This window comes from Salvelinus alpinus, chromosome 5, assembly GCF_045679555.1.
Source record: "Salvelinus alpinus chromosome 5, SLU_Salpinus.1, whole genome shotgun sequence".
NCBI lineage: Eukaryota > Metazoa > Chordata > Actinopteri > Salmoniformes > Salmonidae > Salvelinus > Salvelinus alpinus.
This window is the reverse complement of record NC_092090.1, coordinates 76,692,663-76,716,744: the sequence shown is the minus strand read 5'-3', so window position 1 is coordinate 76,716,744 and position 24,082 is coordinate 76,692,663. Positions and strand designations below refer to the sequence as shown.

The window sequence follows — 24,082 nt, the reverse complement described above, 5'->3', positions numbered from 1 at the left end:
GCCTGTAGCCTACAATAAAAAAAATCTACATAATTTCTGCAACTCCAAGATCTCAGAGGTTATTAGGTAATACATACACTGAGTGTACAAAACATTAGGAACACCTTCCTAATATTGAGTTGCACCCCCTTTTGACCCCAGAACAGCATCAATTCGTCGGGGCAAGGTGTTGAAAGCGTTCCACAGGGATGCTGGCCCATGTTGACTCCAATGCTTCCCACAGTTGTGTCAAGTTGGCTGGATGTCCTTTGGGTGGTGGACCATTCTTGACACACATCGGAAACCCAACATTGTTGCAGTTCTTGACACTCAAACCGGTGCGCCTGGCACGTACTACCATACCCTGTTCAAAGGCACTTCAATCTTTTGTCTTGACCATTCACCCTCTGAATGGCAGACGTACACAATCCATATCTCAATTGTCTCAAGGCTTAAAAATCCCTATTTCACCTGCCTCTTCCCCTTCATTTACACTGATTGAAGTGGATTTAACAACTGACCTCAATGAGGGAGCTTTTTCCTGGATTCACCTGGTCAGTCTGTCATGGAAAGAGGTGTTCCTAATGTTTTATACACTCAGTGTAAAATTAAAGTACATGAATTATCAAAAGAATGGTGACGGCGCATAAAGACGGAGGAAATCAGGTATGTGTCTTTGTTTTGAACACTTTCCATAGACTTTTCAAACTACGGGGCACGACATGGTTCAATGTGCCTATAAATCAGCACAATTTACTTTTTCTTATTTTATTTTTATTGCTGCCGTCTTGGAGCTAAAATTGGGATCATGTATACTGTGCTAATGCCAAACAAAAAATTAGTAACGGAGAGCACTGTAAAATACGGCGAACTTAGCAAATGAGTTGTTTGTGGTAAAGTACTTGGGGGTCGTCATCTTCAAGCATCTTCGCCATTCAAGACAAATCTAATGAACAGCAAACTACTACAGTGAAGAACATTGACTATTCACCTTAAGATTTAAAACAGTGATTTATACTTACTGGATTAAATGTAACATTGAATTGAAATAGTAGTTATTACAATGGGAACATGAGATTCCTGAGATTTTAATTTATACATATTTACATTTACATATTTGTGTTTATTTACCGGTATGTATGTACAGTATTTTATGACTACCAAAACTAAAACAGTATCTGCTAGCACAATAATTGTTATTAGACAATAATTGTTATTAGAGAGACACATCAATTGTTTTATTTTTATGTTTAAAACCATTTAAGTCAACACTGATAGTATTCAACGTCGTCAGGAATAAGTATTCCAAAATCCCAAAACATACATGGTCAACAGTTTATCACAAGATGGGAGGGAGGGCAACGACAGTGCTAAAAATCTGAAATAAAAAACAAACACTATAGGAAACCTCCCCACCGGCAATTTACTTACAACACATAGCTTGGCATAACAACCCAAACCTGACAAGGCAAGGAGGAGGAAAGAATACAATGCTTGTACAGTATACAGAGAACTGGTCAGAGAAATGAGGAGCCTACTGTAAATGTCCCTACTGTACCGTTCACAGTGTCGAGTGAGTGGTTAATAAACATTGGCTTGTGGTCTAGTGTAACATTGTTCATACTCTGATGCGTGGCACTAACAGTAAGGTCTAATGTGAATAGGTAAGAGGGTAAAGCGAGTGATGATGGAGCGAGCACCTGTTAAAAGTGTCTCCCATCGTCAACACTCACAGGGCTAAGAGGAGGTGCTATCCTAGTGACTCCAACAATAAGGACAGGAGTCAAACCACATCATTAGTGTAAATAGCTTTTTTCTCTGGATCTCAAAGCACTACATGAACTAGCTTGGTCACTGACAGAGGTTAACAGGTATTTGTACTAGCTTGGTCACTGACAGTGCTTAACAGGTATTTTTCATAAATACATGGTTCTTAAAGCGTACTATCAATCAATACTTTATAGAATAGGCAGGCAAGTGATATTGAACAAACATTCTGAAAAAACAACAAAAACAAACATATCAAATACAAAATCAACATTGCATTTCCACAGATTCACCTTTTGCACTTTAGCAGATAGAAAACGAAGACTTGTGTCATGTAATAGCCGACTCCGCTCCCCCGTAAAGTAGTTTCACAAAGCTTGAATTGCTGTGGTTGAGTGGAAAAAGTAGGCACCACCATCTGCACATACACAGCATTGATCAAATAGCACCTGGTGCAGAGAGGTTGTTAGGGGCAACCTTCTATCGAGCATGGCTGTCAGTGTCATAAGAAAATAAACAGCAGTGTGAATATAGGAAGCTTGGTGTCTCGGCGACCTTTAACTTCAGACAGCTCGTGAAAAGAGAGAAGAAAAAGGAGGAAAGAGGCAAAATGTCTCGTCAGTTTTTTTGGGGGGGTGAAGGTTCTCCCTGCTGCCATGTATTGTGCATGCTTTATGTCAAAGGTGTTCCGACTGAGGGGAGTGAGGAGATGAATGGTTTAACCATCTCCCTTGACTTCTGCGCATTCCATCAGCAGACAAGCTAAGATCTAAGAGTCAATATTTCAGAGATTGAAGTAGTGTTTTAGCTCTAGACACGATCAAAAATGTATAATATTAACAACAAAAACATTACAACAATACAAAAAGTGCAGCAATGAGACAAAGTAAGATAGAAGTGAATTTGTTCAGCTGAAAGTTCTGTTGTAATACTGACCAGAAAGTCAGACTATGGAAGGACAATAACTAGAACTCACAGCTGTTTAAAATCATACAAATACTGCAAACTGACTTAGTGAGGTAAAAACGTCATCCGAGTTCCTTCAACAACACTATTTTACAGCCTCGAAAATATAAAAGCATTTGTGAAACCTTCCATTTACTTATAGGATGGAAGAAAAACAATAACCGATGTACTATAGTTAAACATGCCATGTGTCTTTGACAGTGATCTAATGCAATGGCTCTGAGTTTACAATACATTAGGAACACCTGCTCTTTCCATGACAGACTGACAAGGTGAATCCAGGTGAAAGCTATGATCCCTTATTGATGTCACTTGTTAAATCCACTTAAATCAGTGTAGATTAAGGGGAGGAGACAGGTTAAATAAGGATTTCTAAGCCTTGAGACAATTGAGACATGGATTGTGTATGTGTGTCATTCAGAGGATGAACGGGCAAGACAAAAGTGCCTTTGAACTGGGTATGGTAGTAAGTGCCAGGTGTACTTTTTCACGCTCAACAGTTTCCCATGTCTATCAAGAAAGGTCCACCACCCAATGGACATCAATCCAACTTGACACAACTGTGGGAAACATTGGAGTCAACACGGGCCAGCATCCCTGTGGAACGCTAGAGGCTGTTCTGAGGGCAAAAGGGGGTGCAACTCAATATTAGGAAGGTGTTCCTAATGTTTTGTACACTCAGTGTATATACAGAAAAACATCAATTCACTTGACTCTTCTTTAAAAAAAATGAAAAGATTGCATATGGCATGTAGGTAATACAAAACAAAACATTGAGTGCTATTTCTTTTTTTTTTTCTTTGAATGAGGTGACAGAGCGTGTTAAGTAAGAATGAAGATGGATGGAGTGTTTTGACCACCAGCTTGCAGTTAAGTCAGGGAGACGGGACTACAATAGATGAAGCTTTGTTGGTTGTGATGGTTGGTCTGGGAGCTGAGGTGGATCCTCCTGCTCCGCTCCGCTCCTCCCTAGCTCAGCTGACAGTAGAGCTTAACCCAGGCTGGTGATGTTGGACCTACCACCAGGGGGCGCTGCAATGCGCTGGGTGTTGCGGCGGGGAATGTTATCATCAACTTGTGCACCTGGCATGAGAGACAAGAGAAAAGAAAGTCAGTTACACTACATGACCAAAAGTATGTGGATGCCTGCTTGTCAAACATCTCATTCCAAAATCATGGACATTAATATGGAGTTGGTCCCCCCCTTTGCTGCTGTAACAGCCTCCACTCTTATGGGAAGGCTTTCTACTAGAAGTTCAGCCACATGAGCATTAGTGAGGTCGGGCACTGATGTTGGGCGATTAGGCCTGGCTCGCACTCTGCGTTCCAATTCATCCCAAATGGGTTCGATGGGGTTGAGGTCAGGGCTCTGTGCAGGCAAGTCAAGTTCTTCCACACTGATCTCGACAAACCATTTCTATATGGACCTTGCTTTGTGCACGGGGGCATTGTCATGCTGCCACAAAGTTGAAGCACAGAATAGTCTAGAATGTCATTGCATGCTGTAGCATTAAGATTTCCCTTCACTGGAACTAAGAGGCCTTGCCTAAACCATGAAAACCAGCCCCAGACCATTATTCCTCCTCCACCAAACTTTGCAGTTGGCAATATGCATTGGGGCAGGTAGTGTTCTCCAGGCATCTGCCAAACCCAATATGGTACAATGTCAGGCCAAATGATAATACTTGTGTGCTTACACATCATAGTATTATGCTATTCCTATTGATATTCCATGTGGAGCTGTGAGAGAAACGTTGAGCTGTACTGACCAGACAAGCTGAAGCCAGACTGGTGCAGGTTACGGACGGGCTGGGGAGCCTGCTGCTGTTGCTGCTGCTGCAGCTTGGCTGGAGAGGTCTTCACCGAGGTGACCGGGGTCATGACCTTAGGTGTCACATTCTCACACACCGGCCCGTCATAGAGACCCCTGGGGACCCCACTCAGCTCCGTCAGCTGGGAGGACAGAAAGACAGAAGAGATAACAGCATCAGTTCGGCTGTTCAAGTTCATCACTGTCAGTGAGAATGGTAATTAACAATCAACCATCTATATTCTATTCAATGTCAGTTTCACTGCACTATAAACTCACCCTGCTGCGAGCCTTTATCCTCCTGTAGACATGGTCAGGGAAGGGCTTGCGGCTCACATAGCGCCCACAGCCCTCAGTGGTATGGAGGTTGCCCTCTTCCAACACTATTTTGCCCTGGCTGACCACCACCAGGGGAGCTCCACGCACCTCGGTGCCTTCGAAGATATTATACTCCACAGCCTGCAAAAGAAGAGCTTTGATGAGAAGACTTTCAAATAGACTGACAAAGTACAAGAGGGAAAATCACAGAGAAAGACAGCACTTACTCTACTTTCACATGCACATTGCAAACCCCAAAAAATATTTCAAAGACTTGAGGCCTTTTTCCATATGAACTTTAGTCTAGGCCCTTATATATTCAATGAATTGTGCCAGCATGGTAACTGTGGCATTCAGCTGACATCATCAGGAGAAACTAGTGCTGATGTAGCCAGCTAGCTCCTCTAAATGAAAGAAAGTGGTGACTCATTGAGGGATAACTTAGGCCCTGTCTGCATGAGCTGTTCTCTAACAACTCATTTCAGGTCAGTAGATTTTACTTAATGGTTTGTCTCAACACTTCGTAGGAAAAAGGCTTCAATGTTTCATATGAAAATGGGTAAGAATTGTTTGATCCAAACTGAGTCTTACATACAGTAGGTGGGACTAAAACCATGTATAAACACCACGGTTATGATATGGTTAGTACAGTGTGGGTTGGCCAGGCTCTCACCAGGTTGTGACTCTTGGCAGAGATGATCTTGCTGACGTCTGGGTCCCAGAGGACCAGGTCGGCGTCAGAGCCCACTGCAATGCGGCCCTTACGGGGGTACAGGTTGAAGATCTTAGCTGCGTTGGTGCTGGTCACAGCCACAAACTGGTTCTCGTCCATTTTTCCAGTCACCTAAGGGAATCAGAAGACAAGGCATTGTCACTTCCTTACTAACAAGACAGCTGCAAACGTTCACTTGAACAACTGAGAACCCCTTGATGACATGAATGACTGCATCACAAATGGGGAAAGTAAATTGATTGTTAATTCTACAAAATCTATATCTATTTACAAAGACAGGATCAATTTGAAAGAAGAATGTTTGATTGTGGTATGTTTGATTGTAGGAAAACCAGCAAAAAAAGGTCAGTAGAGTGTGCCTCACCACACACTTGTCCCAGATGAGGGAGAGTCTCTCCTCAGTGCCGTTGGTGCCTTCTGGGATGAGGGTGAAGTTGTCTTTGCCCACAGCACGCTGGGAGGTATGGAACGTGCAATGAGCACTACCAGTCACCTGCAGGTCACCACTGGAGAGGAACAAAGGATGGAGGGAGAGAGAGAATGAGACACTCCACTGAGTGATATGACTTTCCATGGGCCTCATTTATCAACCGTGCGTACATTTCTTTAAAAAAATTCTCCCTGACTGTCTAGCTTTCATTTCTGTGATTATTAGTGAGCTGGAAACAGTCAAGAAACTGTATGAAATGTAGGTCCATTATCATTTTCTACACAGTTTTGATTGGATTATAGTCATCTTAAAGTATACTGAGTTCGTTCCCCACCCCAAGAATGTATAAAACGTTATTGTTATTGTTTTTATTCGAACCACCGGTGGGCCGGATTGGACCCCCTCGCGGGCCTTATGTTTGACACCCCTGTTATAGCATCTGAAATTAAATAGGCTTGGCTACGATGTCGCGCTCCTAATCCTATCGCACAGCAATACTGTAGCCTACCCGTACTGTCACATACTGTCGAGGTGAACGGCCTATTTACTTTTGAGCATGCTTGGCTGTTGAATGAGCGATTGATAAATGGTAGCCTACTATTTGTTGTGTAATGGGAATAATTCAAACCAGTTATGTCAGAAAAGGAGAGACATGTCCTGCAATTTGATTATGATTTAGGCCTATATAATAAAATTAAAATAAACATATTAGATGACTGCTTGCTATGCGATCTCCTCTTAAGGACCTTAGCATAGTAATTTGGATTGTTTTTCTTTACTATTTAAATCAACTGAATAGTAATGTTTGAAGAGTGGCAAAGACTGCCCGAGAGAATGTGCACGGGGGGAATTCATGTTCAAGTCTTAAAAAGTAGAAACATCTCAAGGTATTTGCGTGGAGATACACACACTTTCCCATCAAGTTCAAAATCGATAAATACCAACCTTTGCGGGAAAACTGGACGTTTTTAATTATTTTTTATTTTTTTTAAACCTTTGATAAATGAAGCCCCAGGAGGCTAGAATGACATATCACCTTCTGGTGGAGGATGTGTGTAAGTAACACATGATTACTGCTTATCTCTGTGTTGAGTAGAGGTACATAGTGTAAATGGAGCACCTACCAGGAGAGCAGTGAGTTGAGATAGTCAGGGGTGGTGGGGTCAGGGCTGAGGGGTGGGGAGGTGACGAAGGCAGCTGCCTTGGCCCAGTTCTTACTCCAGTAGTGGGTTCCGTCCGTGCCCAGGCTGGCAGAGATAGGCTCTCCATACACCACAGCACCTAGAGTACCACAGAACACAGCAAAACACCAGGTCAGAGGGCTTGTGCCCTGTCTCCAAAGCAGGACTGATTTACAAGGGGAATCATTTATGTGCGATTTGACATTTAGTGTACCTTAAAACGGACGGGTAGCCTAGCAGTTAGGACTGCTGAGCCAGTAACCGAAAGGTTGCTGGTTTAAATCCCTGAGCCGATTAGGTGAAAAATCTGTCAATGTTCCCTCTTAACCCTTATTGCTTCAGGATCGCCGTCAATAATGGCTGATCCTTGGCTCTGACCACACTCTCCGGGGGTTTCTCAGGGGCAATGGGGTATGCAAAAAAAGAATTTCCAATTCGCACGTGTGAAATAGGACAAATGTAAGCACACACATTACTATTATTAAACAGTAGTTACGATACACAAACCACAGAGAGCAATCAATAGAAAACATGTTACATTAGTCCATCACTTCTTTCTCTTTACTATTACCCTTTTTCCTGGCCAGGGCGATGACATCAGCAGCACTCTTGCTCATCACCTTGGTGATGTAGAGGGGGCAGTTGGTCTGATTGGCCACAGTGACTGAACGGTTGACTGCTTCTGCCTCCACCTACACAACAGAGACAGACACAGAGAAAGGGAGTTCAGACCAGACTCAGTGACCTTCATGTTGAGTTACGGACTTCTTCACTGCTGCAGCATTTACCAAAATGCTGACTAGGCATTCTGGAAGAAGCAAGCATAGGAAAAAAGAAAACTCAAGAGACTTGACTCTCACATTCGCTGTTCAGTTACTTCTGTAGTGAGTTCTGTTAAAGGAGAAGTTTGCTTTTTAACAACCAAATCTTTAAATAGCATGTCATAGAAAAATCCAGAGACTTATTTTTGCAATTGAACTTTTTATATTTTTTATTTACTGCAACCAGCGATTCACTTCCTCTTCCTCGTTGTGGAGTACAGAGGCTCTGAAAAAGCATGAACAAAGGCGCCAAAAACACTAAAATATGTAATTTTAGAAAACGCAAACGCTCCCAGTATAGTCATGCAGGTGCAGGTCTTTAGATGTTGTACACATTAAATCGTGTCATTCTGAACTTTATCCGCGATGGTATATTCCATTTCGTTGCGACTCAAGCTTTTCCCCCATCCAGCATTTCCATTCACTGTGTAACCTGCTGCTAGAATGGACGGAGAGGTATAGCTTATATTCCAATAAAATGGAATATAATGTTGCGGATAAAGTTCGGAATGACACAATTTCATGTGTACAACATCTAAAGACCTGCATGACTATACTGAGAGCGTTTGCATTTCTAAAATGACTTATTTTAGTGTTTTTGGAGCCTTTGTTCATGTTTATTCGGAGCCCCTGTACTGCGCAACAAGGAATAGAAAGTGAATCGCTGGTTGTGGTACATTTCTAATTTCTTTTGTTAAATTGCAAAAAAAAAGTGTCTGGACCTCCGGAAGCCCTGAGGCCCAAGGCAAAAAAAGAAAACTTCCAAGAAGACTCTTGGAATCATCTAGTTTGAACGACTTAATAAAAAAAAAGTAGTTTGAACAAGATACTAAGAGATACTAAGTCGTTCAAAAGAGGTACCAAGTTGTTTCAATTACTTATTATCTTGTTTGAACGACTTAATTGTTATCTTGTCTAATTAGGCGACATTTGTTATGCAGCTTGTCAGACTGTGTAATGGTTGCTGCAGCCATTCATTCACTGATTTGATCGATTGATACGATGATTAATTGACAGTTCTTTGATAGCCTAAAGCAGGGCTGCTTTTGAATGCCAGAGCATGTAAGTGGACAAATGTGGAGCAAGGAGCAGAGCGTAATTCGAACAGATTATAAAAAATGGTGTTGGCCTTCTCTCCCGCTCCAATGTCGCTGTAGCCTTCTCTCACGCTGCAATTTCGCTCTGGTACTGCTCAGCAACAAGCTCTGGGCCTGCTCTGCCAAGCATTTTTTGTTTCTTTATCACTATTCTTTTAATTAGGACTACTCGTTGTAATTATTTAATCTACCCCACCCACAGTAAATCTATTTAATATTCTACTTTCTGTAGTTTCTATTTTGAAGGACTTCAAATATATTAAAGGCTTTTTTAGGTGAGCAATACATAAGCTACTGTAAAATGTATTTAGGTTTTTCTTGGAATAGAAACCCCATAATATAAATCAATTTAATGAAGCAAAAATATCAGAAAGAAAAAATAAAGGCCAGTATCAGCTTCTTTTTAAAATGAGAATAAATAATAGAAAACTGCAGGGGTCAAATGATTTGCGCACAGAAGCAAGCACCAATAAGCTTCATAAGAGCACTCTACGAATTAAATATCATTATTATCACTATTATAAAGAAAGAAAAATACACATGTAAAAGCTTAATTACATAAAGGAATATTACTGGGAATATATACATAATATAAAGAAGAAAAAGGAGAATGGAATATATATGAAAGGCCTCCAATTAAAAAATACGTGGATACTATTTCAAAACATTTTTTAAATGTTTTACAGAGTCTATTATGCATCATTATTATTATTTTGATTGGAGAAAGAAAACAAGTTAGCGGCCAGTATGGTGCAATAAACTTTAGTGAACTATTTAGAGAAAATATTTACAAAATACAGTGCATTCGGAAGGTATTCAAACCCCTCTAATTTTCCCACATTTTGTTACGTTACAGCCTTATTCTAAAATTGATTAATTTGAATAAACTGAAATATTGCATTTACATAAGTATTCAGACCCTTTAGACAGTACTTTGTTGAAGCACCGTTGGCAGCGATTACAGCCTCAAGTCTTCTTGGGTATGACGCTACAAGCTTGGCACACCTGTATTTAGGGAGTTTCTCCCATTCTTCTTTGCAGATCCTTTCAAGCTCTGTCAGGTTGGATGGGGAGCGTCGCTGCACAGCTATTTTCATGGCTCTTCAGAGATGTTCGATCGGGGTCAAGTACGGGCTCTGGCTGGGTCACTCAAGGACATTCAGAGACTTGTCCCGAAGCCACTCCTGCGTTGTCATCAAATCAAAATCAAATGTATTGGTCACATACACGTGTTTAGCAGATGTTATTGCGGGTGTAGAGAAATGCTTGTGTTTCTAGCTCCAACAGTGCAGTTATATCTGACAAGTAATATCTAAACATTTTACAACAATACACACAAATCGAAGTAAAGAAATGGAATTAAGAATATATACATATTTGGATGAGAAATGTCAGAGCAGCATAGACTAAGATACAGTAGAATAGAATAGTGTGGTGCCAGGAAAATAACCTCTCACTCAACGTCAACAAAACAAAGGAGCCGATCATGGCCCTCACCTTCCTGTAAGCTGTCTCGTCATTGTTGGTAATCAGGCCTACTACTGTTGTGTCGCCTGAAAACTTGATGATTGAGTTGGAGGTGTGCATGGCCACGCAGTCATGGGTGAACAGGGAGTACAGGAGGGGGCTGAGCACGCACCCTTGTGGTGCCCCAGTGTTGAAGATCAGCGAATTGGAGGTGTTGTTTCCTACCTTCACCACCTAGTGGCGGCCCGTCAGGAAGTCCAGGACCCAGTTGCACAGGGCGGGGTTCAGACCCAGGGCCCAAAGCTTAATGATGAGCTTGGAGGGTACTATGGTGTTGAATGCTGAGCTATAGTCAATGAACAGCATTTTTACATAGGTATTCCTCTTGTCCAGATGGGATAGGGCAGTGTGCAGTGCGATGGCGATTGCATCGTCTGTGGATCTATTGGGGCAGTAAGTAAATTGAAGGGGGTCTAATGTGCCAGGTAAGGTAAATGTGGTATGATCCTTGACTAGTCTCTCAAAGCACTTCATGATGACAGAGGTGAGTGCTACGGGGTGATAGTTATTTAGTTCAGTTACCTTTGCTTTCTTGGGTACAGGAACAATGGCGGCCATCTTGAAACATGTGGGGATACCAGACTGGGATAGGGAGAGATTGAATATGTCCGTAAACACTCCAGCCAGCTGGTCTGCGCGTGCTCTGAGGACGCGGCTAGGGACGCCGTCTGGGCCGGCATCCTTGCGAGGGTTAATACGCTTAAATGTCTTACTCATGTCGGCCACGGAGAGCCCACAGTTCTTGGTAGCAGGCCTCGTCGGTGGCACTGTGTTATCCTCAAAGCGGGCAAAAAAGGTGTTTAGCTTGTCCAGAAGCAAGACGTCAGTGTTCACGACGTTGCTGGTTTTCCCTATGTAGTCCGTGATTGTCTGTAGACTCTGCCACATACGTCTCGTGTCTGAGCCATTGAGTATAGAGACTTTGTCTCTATACTGACGTTTTGCCTGTTTGATTGCCTTATGGAGGAGGGAATAACTACACTGTTTGTATTCTGCCATATTCCCAGTCACCCTTGCCATGGTTAAATGCGGTGGTTCGCGCATTCAGTTTTGCGCAAATGCTGCCATCTATCCACGGCTTCTAGTTAGGGCAGGTTTAATAGTCACAGTGGGTACAACATCTCCTATACACTTCCTGATAAACTCAGTTATCGTATCAATGTAATCATCAATGTTATTCTCAGATGCTACCCGGAACATATCCCAGTCCCAGTGATCAAAAATAATCTTGAAGCGTGTATTCCGAATGGTCAGACCAGCGTTGAATAGTCCTTAGCATGAGTACATCCTGTTTGAGTTTCTGCCTATAGGAAGGGAGGAGCAAAACGGAGTCATGATCAGATTTGCTGAAGGGAGGGCGGGGGAGAGCCTTGTAGGCATCCCGGAAGTTGAAGTAGCAATGGTCAAGTGTTTTAGCAGCGCAAGTACTGCAGTCAAAGTGTTGACAGAACTTTGGTAGCATTTTCCTCAAATGTGCTTTGTTAAAATCCCCAGCTTCAATAAATGCGGCCTCAGGATATGTGGTTTCCAGTTTACATAAAGTCCAGTGAAGTTATTTTATGGGCTGTCGTGATATCGGCTTGAGGGGGAATATACACCGCTGTGACTATAACCAAAGATAATTATCTTGGGAGGTAATACGGCCGTCATTTGATTGTGAGGTATTCTAGGTTGAGTGAACAAAGGGACTTGAGTTTCTGTATGCTATCACAATCACACCATGAGTAGTTAATCATGAAACATATACCCCCGCCCTTCTTCTTCGCGGAGATATTTATTGCTGTCTGCACGATGAACTGAGAACCCATCAGACAGTATATCCAGATAGAGCCATGTTTCTGTGAAACAGAGTATGTTACAATCCTTGATGTCTCTCTAGAAGGAAATCTTCGCCTTGAGCTCGTCACCTTCAATATCCAAAGACTGAACATTAGCGAGCAATATACTCGGATGCGGGTGGTGTGCTCGCCTAGAAGTCCACTCCGAATACCTCTTCTCCGCCGGCGGTGTTTTGGATCAGCCTCTGGAATCAGTTTAATTGCCCTGGGGTGTAAGAACAACGGATCCGATTCGGTAAAGTTATATTCCTCGTAATGCTGGTAATGCTGGTGAGTTACCACCGCTCTGATATGCAAAAGTTCTTCGCGGCTGTCTGTAATCACACAAAACAAATCTGGGCTAATAATGTAAGAAACAACACATAAAAAAACTAAATACTAAAAAGTTGCCTAGGGGCTGGAAGCATGGCGGCCCTATCTATCGGCGCCATGTGCTTAGGGTCGTTGTCCTGTTGGAAGGTGAACTTTCGGCCCAGTCTGACGTCCTGAGCGCTCTGCAGCAGGTTTTCATCGAGGATCTCTCTGTACTTTCAGTGGTAGGGACTGCTCTGTTAATCTTTCCCTCGATCCTGGCAAGTCTCCCAGTCGCCTCCACTGAAAAACATTCCCACAGCATGATGCTGCCACCACCATGCTTCACCGTAGGGATGGTGCCAGGTTTCCTACAGACGTGACACTTGGCATTCAGGCCAAATAGTTCAATCTTTGTTTCATCAGACCAGATAATCTTGTTTTTCATGGTCTGAGAGTTCTTTAGGTGCCTTTTGGCAAACTCCAAGTGGGCTGTCATGTGCCTTTTACTGAGGAGTGGCTTCCGTCTGGCCAATCTACCATAAAGGCCTGCTTGGTGGAGTGCTGCAGAGATGGTTGTCCTTCTGGAAGGTTTTCCCATCTCTCTGTCAGAGTGTTTATCGGTTTCTTGGTCACCTCCCTGACCAAGGCCCTTCTCACCCGATCGCTCAGTTTGGCTGGGCGGACAGCTCTAGGAAGAGTCTTGGTGGTTCCAAACTTCTTCCCTTTAAGAATGATGGAGGCCACTGTGTTCTGGGGGACCATTGATGCTGCATAAATGTTTTAGTACCCTTCCCCATATCTGTGCCTTGACACAATCCTTTCTTGGAGCTCTACGGACAATTCCGTCAACCTCATGGCTTGGTTTTTGCTCTGACATGCACTGTCAACTGTGGGACCTTATGTAGACAGGTGTGTGCCTTTCCAAAACATCCAATCAACTGAATTTACCACAGGTGGGCTCCAATCAAGTTGTAGAAACATCTCAAGGATTATCAACGGAAACAGGATGCACCAGAGCTCAATTTCGAGTCTCATAGAAAAGGGACTGAATACTTACAGTTGAAGTTGGAAGTTTACATACACTTAGGTTGGAGTCATTAAAACTCGTTTTTCAACAACTCCACAAATTTCTTGTTAACAAACTATAGTTTTGGCAAGTCGGTTAGGACATCTACTTTGTGCATGACACAAGTCATTTTTCCAACAACTGTTTACAGACAGGTTATTTCACTTATACTGTATCACAATATTTCAATTTACTGTATCACAATTCCAGTGTGTCAGATGATTACATACACTAAGTTGACTATGCCTTTAAACAGCTTGGAAAATTCCAGAAAATGATGTCATGAATTTAGAAGCTTCTGATAGGCTAATTGACATCATTTGAGTCAATTGGAGGTGTACCTGTGGATGTATTTCAAGGCCTACCTTCAAACTCAGTGCCTTTTTGCTTGACATCATGGGAAAATCAAAAGAAATCAGCCAAGACCTCAGAAAAACAATTGTAGACCTCCACAAGTCTGGTTCATCCTTGGGAGCAATTTCCAAACACCTGAAGGTACCACGTTCACCTGTACAAACAATAGTACGCAAGTATAAACACCATGGGACCACGCAGCCGTCATACCGCTCAGAAAAGAGACACGCTCTGTCTCCTAGAGATGAACGTACTTTGAAGGGAAAAGTGCAAATCAATCGCAGAACAACAGCAAAGGACCTTGTGAAGATGCTGGATGAAACAGGTACAAAAGTATCTATATACAAAGTAAAATATATCCACATAACCTGAAAGGCCGCTCAGCAAGGAAGAAGCCACTGCTCCAAAACCGCCATAAAAAAGCTAGACTTCGGTTTGCAACTGACCATGGGCACAAAGATTGTACTTTTTGGAGACATGTCCTCTGGTCTGATGAAACAAAAATAGAACTGCTTGGCCATAATGACCATCATTATGTTTGGAGGAAAAAGGGGGAGGCTTGCAAGCCGAAGAACACCATCCCAACCGTGAAGCACGGGGGTGGCAGCATCATGTTGTGGGTACTTTGCTGCAGGAGGGACTGGTGCACTTCACAAAATAGATGGCATTGTGAGGAAGGGAAATTATGTGGATATATTGAAGCAACATCTCAAGACATCAGTCAGGAAGTTAAAGCTTGGTCGCAAATGGGTCTTCCAAATGGACAATGACCCCAAGCATACTTCCAAAGTTGTGGCAAAATGGCTTAAGGACAACCAAGTCAAGGTATTGGAGTGGCCATCACAAAGCCCTGACCTCAATCCTATAGAACATTTGTGGGCAGAACTGAAAAAGGTAGTAATGATTTATTATTATTACTGCTACTACTGCATGAGGCTATAAAACTGCCACAGCAAGTTGATCACTGCAATGCAAGGATTTATTTTGCAACACGCCCGCCAAGTCTATCCATTACGCACGGTTTTCCCTCTCAAGTGCTCCTTCTCCAGGAGCTTTGCCTTATCATCAAATGAATAGGTTGTTGTCATCCATGCTATTGAAAATTGAATAGCTTCCTTATGTTTCAGTAAACCACTAGGCAACACATCAAAGATTAAACTAAGTGTCATCATGAAAGTTTATTATCTCTTCATTTTATTTTGGTGATTAAATGTATTTTTTCTTGTTATTGTGAACTGTAGGCTGTAACAAGTTAACCCATTCAACTGACGGCCTATCACAAATCTCTTTTTGTCGGTGATTCTGATAGGCTAATAAATTGGTGATGACTACTTTTATTGGTGATGCCTACTTTAATTGCATGTTTAGGCTACTGTTAAAGAGCTCACATTAGCACGAAAAAAATAAAAATAAAAAAAGCTCACATTGGCTACTTCTCTGCCAGAGTTCATGAGATAACTAAACTAGTCCTACCGGTAAGGGATTCCATTATAATATCACGTGACCTACCTACATTGATTCCATTGATGAAAAACCTTGTGTCGCACACATTTCATTCAACATTTCATTCTAGCTCACAATCAAGGAGGGCTGTGCATTCTAGAGAACTACCGATAATCTGCAATTTTTTGGTCTAACGGCCCTTCTCTATCGGCTTTGCAGGCTTTGCTGATAGTCCCTCTACATAGCAAAACTGTAGCCATGCCAGCCACCACTCACCGCCTGAGACACGACACGAGCACTACACAATGCCAAGAAATGTCAGAAAACAGCAAGCTAGCTCATTTTCTAACAGAAAGGTGCAGTATTGAGAAATGGATGAATTGACACAGTGACCAAAATCGAACTCCTGTTGCAAATATTAGTTTAGTTAATTCACTAATATTTAGGCTTGTGTCGACATGCCCGGACATTCATGCAATAAGCAAGCTAGCTAAGCAGATAGCTATGTGACCTGTCAGCAAAAATTACGAAAACCTACCCTTTCATCTGTGATGTTAGCTAGCTAGCCATATTAGCTACAATGCGAGCTAGCTGGCTAGATAAACATGGTGCTAAGATATCGGACAGGAGCTAATAGCCAATGTAGCTAGCAAACATTAGCTGGTTATCATTTTGAACAGGCACCATTTTCGGCAACGAGCCATCTGACTTGCGGTATAACGTTAGTTATTTACTGACGTGCTGATCTGACCAGCCGCAATCGTATCCATAAATTGACAGTTGAAAGTTGGATTAGATGATTGTCATAATAGGGAAAGAATGAAGTATTTTAAAATGCCCAAATAAAGGTTGGCAATAGGTTTAGCTAACTAAGAATCTTCTTGTATATTTATACACCAGCGCGTGTATTGAATGGCTCATATCTACCCAAATTATGGGTAGATATGAGCCATTGAAACAGAACGTGCATTGTTATTTCATATTTTTTCCTACCCTCGCTCTGCTTGTTAGATATTATGCACATTTATGGCTTGGTAGCAAATGTCATCGCCATTGAGCTGGTTTTCATAGTAGTGGTAAACAGCACCAAGTGATATGAGCGATGAGACGTGAGCAGTATTGGTTGCTCAATTTGTCGCTAGAGTTAATTTGCAAATGTAAAACATTTTATTTAAATGTTTTATGCTTATGCTGTCCCTCAGTCTCTCATGGATTGATAAATTCTCCAAAGCAAAACTAAATAGAATGTTTCAAGGTGAACAAAAAGGAACCAATTAGATCATTAAACAGCACAGAAAAAACAAAGGTAGATAACTTTTTGAGAAAATACTATATTATTATTATTATTATAGTTTATGCCTGGGAGTCTTGTGGAATCATTAACAACAAGGAACCGCAGAACCATCTACTAGCCCTGGCCCGCTAGCTTTTCTGAACGCTGTGTCCCCTGCTCGCCCAGCATAGTGGTGACTACCGAACAGCACTCTGACTCACCTATTGCTGCTCTTTTGACCCTATGACCACTCGGCTACACAGCTGATGCCCCCTGGACTGTTTCATTAACACAGTGCCTAATTATGTTTACCTGTCAGCCCAAGCCTCGAACTCAGGTCCTGTATGTACCTAACTGACCCGTTCTGCCCATTCATCGCCATTTACCCGTTGTTGTCTTAGCTCTCCTGATCAACACCTGTGATTGCTTTATGCCTCTCTCTAATGTCAATATGCCTTGTCTACTGCTGTCTTGGATAGTTTTTATTGTTTTATTTCACTGTAGAGCCCTCAGTCCCGCTCAAAATGCCTTAGATAGCTCTTTCGTCCCACCCCACATACATGCACCTCACCTAGGTTAATTGATGCCTCCAGAGACGAAACCTCTCTCATCGTCACGCAAAGCATAGGTTTACCTCCACTGTACTCACATCCTACCATACCCTTGTCTGTACATTATGCCTTGAATTCTCAGTCCCCAACGCACTAGACGACCAGTTCTTATAGCCTTTAGCCGTACCCTTATCCTACTCCTCCTCTATTCCTCTGGTTATGTAGAGGTTAACCTGTAGCCCCCCTTGAGCACCCAGTTCTACTCCTATTCCCAGGCGCTATCATTTGTTGACTTCTGTAACCGTAAAATCCTTGGTTTCATGCATGTTAACATCAGAAGCCTCCTCCCTAAGTTTTTTTCAACTTCACTGCTTTAGCACACTCCGCCAACCCTGATGTCCTAGCCGTGTCTGAATCCTGGCTTAGGAAGGAAATTAGGAAATTTCCATCCCCAACTACAACATTTTCCACCACGATAGAACTACCAAAGGGGGTGGAGTTGCAATCTACTGCAGAGACAGCCTGCAGAGTTTTGTCATGCAATCCAGATCTGTGCCCAAACAATTCAAGCTTCTACTTTTAAAAATCCACCTTTCCAGAAATAAGTCTCTCACTTTTGCCACTTGTTACAGACCCTCCTCAGCCCCCAGCTGTGGCCTGGACACCATATTTGAAATAATTGCCCCCAATTTCTCTTCAGAGTTTGTACTGTTAGGTGACCTACACTGGGATATGCTTAACACCCCGGCTGTAGTACAATCTAAGCTAGATGCCCTCAATCTCACACAAATTATCATGGAACCTACCAGGTACAACCCCAAATCCGTAAACACGGGCACCCTCATAGATATCATCCTGACCAACCTGCCCTCATTGCCTGCGTCCGGAATGGGTCTGCGGTCAAACGACCACCCCTCATCACTGTCAAACGCTCCCTAAAACACTTCAGCGAGCAGGTCTTTCAAATCGACCTGGCCCAGGTATCCTGGAAGGATATTGACCACATTCCGTCAGTAGAGGATGCCTGGTTATTCTTTAAAAGTGCTTTCCTCACCATCTTAAATAAGCATGACCCATTAAAAAAATGTAGAACCAGGAACAGATATAGCCCTTGATTCACTACAGACCTGACTGCCCTTGATCAGAAGAAAAACATCCTGTGGCGTTCTGCATTAGCACCGAATAGCTCCCGCAATATGCAACTTTTCAGGGAAGTTAAGTACTAATATACACAGGCAGTTAGGAAAGCAAAGGCTAGCTTTTCAAACAGAAATTTGCATCCTGTAACACAAACTAAAGAAAGTTCTGGGACACTGTAAAGTCCATGGAGAATAAGAGCACCTCCTCCCAGCTTCCCACTGCACTAGCCTGTTCAAATCAAATCAAATTTTATTTGTCACATACACATGGTTAGCAGATGTTAATGCGAGTGTAGCGAAATACTTGTGCTTCTAGTTCCGACAATGCAGTAATAACCAACAAGTAATCTAACCTAACAATTCCACAACTACTACCTTATACACACAAGTGTAAAGGGATAAAGAATATGTACATAAAGATATATGAATGAGTGATGGTACAGAACGGCATAGGCAAGATGCAGTAGATGGTATAGAGTACAGTATATACATATGAGATGAGTACTGTAGGGTATGTAAACATAAAGTGGCATAGTTTAAAGTGGCTAGTGATACATGTATTACATAAAGATGGCAAGATGCAGTAGATGATATAGAGTACAGTATATACATATGAGATGAGTAATGTAGGGTATGTAAACATTATATTAAGTGCCATTGTTTAAAGTGGCTAGTGGTACATTTTTACATAATTTCCATCAATTCAACCTCAATTCAACCTCTCTTTCGTATCGTCTGAGATCCCCAAAGATTGGAAAGATGACGCTGTCATCCCCCTCTTCAAAGGGGGAGACACTCTAGACCCAAACTGTTATAGAACTATATCCATCCTGCCCTGCCTTTTCTAAAATCTTCGAAAGCCAAGTTAACAAACAGATCAACGACCATTTCGAATCCCAACGTACCTTCTCCACTATGCAATCTGGTTTCCAAGCTGGTCATGGGTGCACCTCAGCCACGCTCAAGGTCCTAAACGACATCATAACCGCCATCGATAAAAGACAATACTGTGCAGCCGTATTCATCGACCTGGCCAAGGCTTTCGACTTTGTCAATCACCACATTCTTATCGGCAGACTACACAGCCTTGGTTTCTCAAATGACTGCCTCGCCTGGTTCACCAACTACTTCTCAGACAGAGTTCAGTGTGTCAAATCGGAGGCCTGCTGTCCAGACCTCTGGCAGTCTCTGGGGGTGCCACGGGTTCAATTCTTGGGCCAACTCTTTTCTCTGTATACATCAATGATATCGCTCTTGTTGCTGGTGATTCTATGATCCACCTCTATGCAGACGACACCATTCTGTATACTTCTGGCCCTTCTTTGGACAGTGTCCAAACTGAACTCCAGACAAACTTCAATGCCATACAACACTCCTTCCGTGGCCTCCAACTGCTCTTAAATGCAAGTAAAACTAAATGCATGCTCTTCAACCAATCACTGCCCGCACCTGCCCGCCCGTCCAGCATCACTCCTCTGGACGGTTCTGACTTAGAATATGTGGACAACTACAAATACCTAGGTGTCTGGTTAGACTGTAAACTCTCCTTCCAGACTCACATTAAACATCTCCAATCCAAAATTAAATCTAGAATCGGCCTACGCAACAAAGCCTCCTTCACTCATGCTGCCAAACATATTCTCGTAAAACTGATCATCCTACCGATCCTTGACTTCGGCGATGTCATTTACAAAATAGCCTCCAACACTCTAGTCAGCAAATTGGATGTAGTCTATCACAGTGCCATCCGTTTGGTCACCAAAGCCCCATATACTACCCACCACTGCGACCTGTATGCTCTCGTTAGCTGGCCCTCGCTTCATATTCGTCGCCAAACCCACTGGCTCCAGGTCATCTATAAGTCTCTGCTAGGTAAAGCCCCGCCTTATCTCAGCTCACTGGTCACCATAGCAGCACCCACCCGTAGCATGCGCTCCAGCAAGTATATTTCACTGGTCACCCCCAAAGCCATTACTCCTTTGGCTGCCTTTCCTTCCAGTTCTCTGCTGCCAATGACTGGAACGAATTGCAAAAGTCACTGAAGCTGGAGACTCATATCTCCCTCGCTAACTTTAAGCATCAGCTGTCAGAGCAGCTCACAGATCATTGCACCTGTGCATAGCCCATCTGTAAATAGCCCACCCAACTACCTCATCCCCATATTTTTTTTGTTGCACCTTTGCACCCCAGTATCTCTACTTGCACATTCCTCTTCTGCACATCTATCCAGTGTTTAATTGCTAAATTTGTATTATTTTGCCACTATGGCCTATTTATTGCCTTACCTCCCTAATATTACTTAATTTGCATACACTGTATATAGACTTTTCTATTGTGTTATTGACTGTACGTTTGTTTATTCCATGTGTAACACTGTGTTGTTGTTTGTGTCGCACTGCTTTGCTTTATCTTGGCCAGGTCGCAGTTTTAAATGAGAACTTGTACTCAACTGGCCTACTTGGTTAAATCAAGGTGAAATAAAGAAATATATATATTTTTTAAATTACCTCACTCGCTGCTGCAGCGGGGAGAGGACCGGAGCAAAGAGGCCGGAGGGGCGGAGCAAAGAGGCCGGAGATCGGGCGCAAGTGATGGGTGCACACACACTCAGCCGAGCGGGCACAAACAGGGAAGTCGCTAAATCAAACAAAAGTCGCTGAGGCAGCCTTAATAAGTAGCTACATTTGTCGCTATACTCTTTTGCCAATAAAAGTCGCTGGAGGGGTCTGAAAACTCACAAAATCTCGCTGCAAAGTTGGCAACAATGGATGAGGAGATGTGAATTGGAACTAAGTTACAGTCGCTCATCCAATCGTAGCAGTAGGATCAAGTTATAACCCGTCTATTTCTTGACAGAGCTGAACTGGCCAATTGAGCTGTTTCGAGTTTCGTCCTGGCAGCTGAGTTGTTTCAAGATGCGGCCTGACAGCTACATTTTTTTTTATCCCGATCACTGAAAATGACAAATTATAGTTTCATAAACATCTGTGATCATAAATCATGACATTATGTTGGACCCATTTGCATTGAATATGTTATTTTATATTCTCAAACTAACAGCAGTGCCATTATGATGTCCTTCCATACAGGCGTGACATGCTGTAGTGATGCTCCTATGAGAATGTTGTTGATCAGTAGGATAATATCAGTCCCAAATGGAAGGCAAACTGATTTTTTTGTCATCTGAAGCATCAGACTCCACCGATCAGTCAAAACAAGCTCAATAACTCAATGAATGCACACACTCCTATTGAATATGCATTCATCTGTACTGTGAGTAAGCCTATTGTATGGCATCTTGATTTACCTAGTTAATCAAGAGATTTACCTTCCAAATAAAATTATTTTGTCATCAACATTTTCAAATTTAATGATATCAAATATTGGCCTCCGTTACCGACAAAAATTGGTATCGGAATGAGCCCTAAAAAAAATCCACATCGCTCATTCTCTAGTGTATTCTCTCCAGCAGTGGTGAAGTGTAGGGCTATGACTATGTAGCCTTGTGACACTGTCCTTCTGGACTCTGTGCCGGTCCCTATTGTATGTTGAAATCTCATTATCTTCCTGCAGATGACAGTATTGTGTCATGACCTGAGGGCCTACTTGTTTTCATTCTCTCACCTGTCTTTATTATAATAATAATAATATTTAATTTGTAAAGCGCATTTCCCATGCTTAATGCGCATGTGAAGCTTATTGGCGTTTGCTTCTGTGTGCAAATCATTTGACTGCTGCAGTTTGAGATTATTTATTCCCTTTTATTTATGAAAAGAAGCTGATACTGGCCTTTATTATTTACGGTTTATTTCTGATATTTTCGATTAATTAAATTGATTCATTTATATTATAGCGTTCCTATTCCAAGAAAAACAAAAATACATTTTACAGTAGCCTATGGATTGCCTACCTAAAACATCCCTGAATACATTTAGTCATTTAAAATAGAAATGAGACATATCCTAATGTTAGAAAGTAGAATATAAACTAGAAATAGGCTACTCTGGGTGGGGTAGGCTAAATAATTACAACCAAATAGACCTAATTAAAAGAACGGTGATAAAGGAAACAAAAAATGCTAGGCAGGGCAGAGCGAAATTGAAGCGGGAGAAGGTACACACCATTTTAAAAATCTGCTCAAATTACGCTCTGCTCCTCACTCAACACTCGTCCACTTACATGCTCAGGCTAAAGCAGGGCTGCTGTTGAATGCCAATCAAAAAACGGTCAATTATTAATCATATCAGTGGATGGAATTAGTGAATGAATGGCTGCAGCAACCATTACACGGTCTGACAAGCTGCATAACAAATTAGGTTTAATTAGACAAAACAATCGTATTGTTTTTTACTAACTTGTTAAAACAAGATAATTAATAGAGTCTAAGTTCTTATTTTATTTTGCCAAGGGCTTCAGGGCTTCCATTTGGATCCATCTATAACATGAGATTTACATTCAAAATGTAGATGTGGTTGTAAAAAAGCAACATTCTCCTTTAATATCATATAGCCTCTTTCTTGCTTTCCATTTAAACAACCAAAGGCACACTTCAAGTTCAAGTAGAAGACTAATTGAAGCACAGCACTTGGCCAGAGGTCATAGTTACCTCCTCCGGGCGGCTCAGCACGTGACCCTCAGGGCCAGTGATGCCCAGCTCCAGGATCTTACGCTGCTCCTGCAAACACATCAGATAACAGCTTTAGTGGCTTGGCCTGTGGAGACAGCAAACTGGGACAATGTGATAGGATTTATTAGAAGTTCTGTTACCTCGGCAATGATGTCCCCGTTCTCTGCGTGCACCTGAGCGATGGCTCCCAAGTTTCTGATGACATTGAACACCTCGTACATCTACAGGAAGAGGAAAGCATCCTTTCAACACACAGGCCAGGGAACAAGGGGCTTTAGCAATGAGGACATTTACAATGTGTTTTTTGGTGGTCCAAGGTTTAGTGGAGATCTTTGTCAGAGCAAGACATGTTGGATGAGAATGTTAAATGCATAGATTAATTAATTTACTCTACTTCTTTAGGTTGACCACATGGTTCAACTCAGAATTCACATGGCAATCAACTAGGAATTGACAGCTGCAATAGGCAATCTTTCAGCACGTGTTACAAGAGTCATCCCCAGTGGCAGTCCTAACCACTAACCAGCCTGTGCTGAGTGGGAAAACTCAATACAGTGCCATTAACAAAGCTTTCCCAGAAATACATGTGCAACGTGAGAGAGATCAATCACCCCACAGAAAGACAATCCTTTATCTAGCAGTCAGATAGCAGTAGATATTCCAGAGGTGAAGAAGGCTTCAATAATCTCATAATTGTTGGAGCAGTGACGTGCTGTAGTCACCAAATTTGAGATATGCACGTATAAATCCATGCAAATCCCCCATTGACATCAACTACTTTTTACACGTACTAATCTCAAATTAGGTTTCAGCCTTCAAAGACTTTATAAGCAATGGGTAACACTTTACTTGACACGCAGTGCCATAA

General features: G+C 42.2%; 1 protein-coding gene across 2 annotated transcripts in view; it reads right to left on the bottom strand.

The window, feature by feature from the left end:
• Window positions 1–1,202: 1,202 nt before the first annotated feature.
• The window catches only part of LOC139576836 (dihydropyrimidinase-related protein 2-like), a 36,676-nt gene continuing 13,796 nt past the window's right edge, over window positions 1,203–24,082 (bottom strand). For both annotated transcript variants that reach the window (XM_071403360.1, XM_071403359.1), the window contains 9 exons: window positions 23,355–23,435; window positions 23,194–23,262; window positions 7,756–7,876; window positions 7,128–7,284; window positions 5,938–6,079; window positions 5,514–5,684; window positions 4,802–4,981; window positions 4,482–4,665; window positions 1,203–3,795 (listed from right to left, as the gene is read on the bottom strand). In XM_071403360.1, the coding sequence (XP_071259461.1) occupies window positions 3,704–3,795; window positions 4,482–4,665; window positions 4,802–4,981; window positions 5,514–5,684; window positions 5,938–6,079; window positions 7,128–7,284; window positions 7,756–7,876; window positions 23,194–23,262; window positions 23,355–23,435 (1,197 nt within the window). In that variant the 3' untranslated portion in view covers window positions 1,203–3,703. The remainder of the gene's footprint in view (window positions 3,796–4,481; window positions 4,666–4,801; window positions 4,982–5,513; window positions 5,685–5,937; window positions 6,080–7,127; window positions 7,285–7,755; window positions 7,877–23,193; window positions 23,263–23,354; window positions 23,436–24,082) is intronic.